Here is a 4,520-nt window from a genome sequence, read left to right as displayed (position 1 = left end):
ATGGCAACAGAAAGGAAAGGTGTGTGCACTGCTGGTATAGTTTGTGTTACCTGTATAATTTATGTGTCGTTTTTGTGTTTTTGTTTGTCATAGTGCTATCTTGATTTAATGGATTACATCAGTTTTAAATCCATAATCCAAGCCACTGTTGCATTTTACCAAAACCCATTTTATTGAGTAACAGCTTAGAAATATTCCCGATTGAAGCTACAAGCAATGGCAGAAAAAAAAATATCTTTGACAGTTGTTCTGTCAGTGTGTCACTTTCAGCACACACACACACGCTCTCTCTCTCTCTCTCCACTGTCTGATGTGTCTTAACCTCATATCAGTTGGAACATAACGTAAACTCAGCCCATTAATCAATGTTCACAGTAATAATAACATTGAGTGATTAGGTTAAAGGTACACGTGTCTAATGCATTTTTTTTTTAAATTGAATGGTGGACTATATATCAGCCCTGCTGTTGCATACATACTCTGAGTATCTCTGGCCTTGTCTGCTTAGACACAGATTCTTTCTCCTGTCAAGGTTCCACTTCAAAGGGTGGTGGGGTGCATTTCCCTGATGAGGAGTATGCCAGCACGGCACCTCAGTGTTCGGATGAGACCCGGCCTGACCGGGTCATCAGTGCTATACCAGAATCTGACGGGACTTACCTGGTGAAGGTGAGTGTGTGTGCGGGGGGCCTCTGGGATTTATAGTGAGTGAGGATCACCACAGCACGCACACTACACCACCAATCAATGGGCTTGTTTTAAAGAGCTATTTTTAGCTGCGTAGTTCGTAGCCTCAGACATGTAAGCTATGAGGAAGTATACAAAATAATTTAGCATTCCTCTATGGCAACAATCGGCATCAGCATCGAACGTTCGGAACGACCGCCCCCTGTCCGTCCGGCTGATCCATTCTAGCATCAACCCTTTGTTCTGTGCTGAAGTTCGCCAAAGGTACCTAAAGCTGCCATCTTTGCCCATATAAGGAGATCCAGGTGTTAATCGAAGCTACCTATTGCAAGTTGCACTGCAAGTTAGCTCTGGAGTAGCAAAAATCAAAGTTCTCCATCACTCGAAGGCAGATGACAAAAGTATGTAGGGCAAAACGCCTGTATTTCAGAGTTCTTCATCCCTGAGAGAGTGTAACAGTTGTGATCATTCAAAATCCCTATGTTATTTTTTCCATAGGAAAAAATTCAAGATACCAGATCTCATGGCAAAGATGGCAGCTTTTTTTGTAGGCAGACTTCAGAGGTGTATACCGATCCACAAGAGTTATTAGAAAAGGAATAGGCAATGATCAATAGCATTGTTTAGTTCAAAGTTCAAAACTTCTGAAAGTCACACTCTTTGTATGAAATATGCTTGATTTAACATAATTTGCAGGTGTGTTAGCACAAGATGAATGATTTCTACGATATTGTGCACACTCTATGAAATGCACTCAAGACTACTGCTTCTCATGCCCTCCCACCCTCTGCTGAGAGCAAGAAAAAAATGTTGAGGTTATACAATCTTTCCACTAAATAACGAGTTACTCGGACTCAGTCTCTCCACTACATGAACGAGTTACTCAATCTCTCCACTACATGAACGAGTACTCGGACTCAATCTCTCCACTACATGAACGAGTTACTCAATCTCTCCACTACATAGATAGATAGATAGATAGATAGATAGATAGATAGATAGATACTTTATTGATCCCCAGGGGAAATTCAAGGTCTCAGTAGCATACAGACAACACACACACACATTCACTAACAGCAGAAAAAGTAATTAAAAGTATATAAGAACACAACTAAGCATTAAGGACAGTAGAAGATAAAGAATATACTAAATATACTAAAATACTAAAATACAAATTATACTAACTAACACTTAATCTAAATCTTAATCTTAATCTACATGAACGAGTTACTCGGACTCAGTCTCCGTCATTCTCTGTCCTTTATGTCCAGGTAGGATTCCTGAGAAGCCATCACCGCTATGAGATCATCTTCAATCTTCCACAAGTCCCATCAATGGGCAAAGATGCCACGCTGTCCCCTGCCCTCAGGACCACAGCCAAGCCACGCCTACGCGCCACCCGCATCACCCCTCGCCAAGAAGGTACGGGCCAGCTGGCACCAGCTCCGCCATCTATGGCCCAGCATATGCCCTCAGTTAGATGGGCACAGGCTGAAATGCGTCAGCTGGCATTTTTTCTCCACACCAAAGGTTGCTAGTGCGACATTATTGCCTTAATGTTAAAATTATTATAGTGCAACATTATTGAATTAATGTTAAGATTATTATAGTAAGACATTATTGACTTAATATTAAAATTATAGCTTTTCTGATTCTGTTTGGAGAATCAGTGAATGTGTTTAAGGCCCCCCCATGAATTTGGATATCTTCCTTGGTTGGCCCCCATCTTTATGTCAGTATAACTCATAGTTTAGTATTGTCTTTTTCCCATGTCTCTTTGCAATTCTTCATAATGTCTAAGACGGATATGTGTAACTTAAACACTGTAGATGCTACATATACACAGACATTTGCTTGCTGTGTACATTTTCATAGTGTGTGAGCTTGTCCTTCCTCAGAGCTACCACACATGTCTTTAAGAATCATTCCTGTGAGGAGACCCAATTGATTCTCCAGACTCGAAGTTTTCTATTTCAGCACTTTATTGATCTACCCCTAGAGTAGACTACTACAGACGTGGAGAATTTATTGATCTATCCCTAGAGTAGACTACTACAGACGTGGAGAATTTATTGATCTATCCCTAGAGTAGACTACTACAGACGTGGAGAATTTATTGATCTATCCCTAGAGTAGACTACTACAGACGCAGAGACTTTGCCAGTGTATTTTTGTTATTGTTTTGTACTCTTCTGTTTATGCAGTCACCAGTTATCCCAGTGGTAGAACTGCGAATTGTGATGTCAGAAGTTAACCCAACCACTGACACTTATCCTATGTTTCCAGATATTTTACTGACCTTCCACTACACTTTGATTTACTGCAGTATGACAATATGCTGTTTAATATAGATTCATGTGATAAATAATCAATGAATAAGACATTCTGTGCCAGTCTTTGTGTGACTGTGTGTGTGTGTGTGTGTGTGTGTGTGTCTCTGTGTGTGATACAGGTGGAATGAAAGTTGTTTGTGAGTACAGCACCCAGCAGGAGGGGGTGCTGCAGGAGGAGTTGATGCTGGTCAACCGCAGCAGAAGGGATGGTAGCGTGAGGGTCAAACTTCAGGCCAGAGTCATGGGTGAGTCACTTGCATTCGGCCACTTACATAGTGACACATACACACACATATTTCACTCTCTCTTTCTCCATGTGTGCCTGTCTCTCTTACACACTCACAGATAAAGATAGAGAGATAGAGATGAGAGAGAGACTCACACAAGCACATGTAACTGGGTAGAATGCGTTGTGTTGATTATTAATAAAGATGACCTAAAACGAGCACGGGATACTGCTGAAGTTTTATTCTGCACACACACACAGCAAAGCATACAGTACAGGGTGAGTTCGCCAATAGCTCCTGAAAAAGTTCACACATACCAACTATATTACAGGTACTAATGTGCTATCCCAGCTACCTAGCTAAACTACTGTACATCACTGTAGGGCTATTTTTGGCATGTGGCTAGACGGACATATACATGTAAACAATGCATTTAAAAAGTAAATTCACAAAAATAACTCACAAATAATATACATAAACTGAATACAAACAATATAAAGTTAAGCAATCTTATGGATGACTATATTTAATATAAATATTTATAAGATTGCTTATAAATTGCTGCAATCAGTCAACCTACCTCTCTCCATAAAGATATTAGACAGGAAAGAGGAAGGGGGGAGACAGTTTTAGATTTAAACTGTAACTAGATAACCTAGATCTATTGTGCAATTATGTGATTCATACATACAGTAAGTATAAGGTCTAACCTGTTACACACACAAGCACACACGCACACACAGAGAGAGAGAGAGAGAGAGAGAGAGAGAGAGAGAGAGTCTTTCTCTCTTTCTTTCTCAGTCTTTCGCTCTCACACACATGCAAAGTGATACTCCTCTTATAAAACTGCAGCAGAATTTAGGGCTTTTGGGAATTAGGAGAGTTCTGCCTTTAGTGGTATGCCACGAGGCCTTTACTTTAATCATCTGATTTGGAAGACGTCCAGATAAGCAGGGCAGCTTCTTCCCTGCACCACCCAAGTCATCCAGAGAGAGAGGGAAAGCACCAGTCTAGCCAGGAAAGCGATCCGACATCGCCCCCTGGTGACTGTAGGAGTAGTCATCCTCTGAGTACATGTAAGTGTTGTGGAATGATGTCATTCTTGTTCTGCCTTAGATCGTCACCATGGAACGCCACAGCTGATGGAGGGGGTTCGATGCATAGGACCAGAGGAGACCAACTCCAAACAGACTGACCGGAAGAAGCCCAGTTATCAGCAATAGAAGAGTCTCATCCACACACACTTTAATCTGGACTACAACTCAAATATACA

At 41.1% G+C, this 4,520-nt stretch overlaps 1 protein-coding gene across 1 annotated transcript; it reads left to right on the top strand.

The window, feature by feature from the left end:
• LOC143135261 (adipose-secreted signaling protein-like) lies at positions 1–4,520 on the top strand. The gene is made up of 5 exons (XM_076295979.1): positions 1–19; positions 533–669; positions 1,959–2,109; positions 3,140–3,265; positions 4,364–4,520. The coding sequence occupies exons 1-5, from the start codon at positions 1–3 to the stop codon at positions 4,468–4,470; spliced, it is 540 nt and encodes a 179-aa protein (XP_076152094.1). The 3' UTR covers positions 4,471–4,520.

Source organism: Alosa pseudoharengus, unplaced genomic scaffold, assembly GCF_046254945.1.
Source record: "Alosa pseudoharengus isolate Yale_2024_CS ecotype anadromous, Long Island Sound unplaced genomic scaffold, YU_APseudo_1.1 YU_APseudo_1.1_scf_2, whole genome shotgun sequence".
Classification (NCBI taxonomy): domain Eukaryota; kingdom Metazoa; phylum Chordata; class Actinopteri; order Clupeiformes; family Clupeidae; genus Alosa; species Alosa pseudoharengus.
Note: the sequence above shows the minus strand (reverse complement) of the source record. Positions and strands in the feature narration are given on the sequence as shown.

Bases quoted from the DNA above. Each gene is read 5' to 3' on its own strand.
- LOC143135261 (XM_076295979.1), top strand. The intron at 670-1,958 runs GTGAGTGTGTGT...CTTTATGTCCAG, and splicing joins ACGGGACTTACCTGGTGAAG to GTAGGATTCCTGAGAAGCCA. The intron at 2,110-3,139 runs GTACGGGCCAGC...TGTGTGATACAG, and splicing joins CATCACCCCTCGCCAAGAAG to GTGGAATGAAAGTTGTTTGT.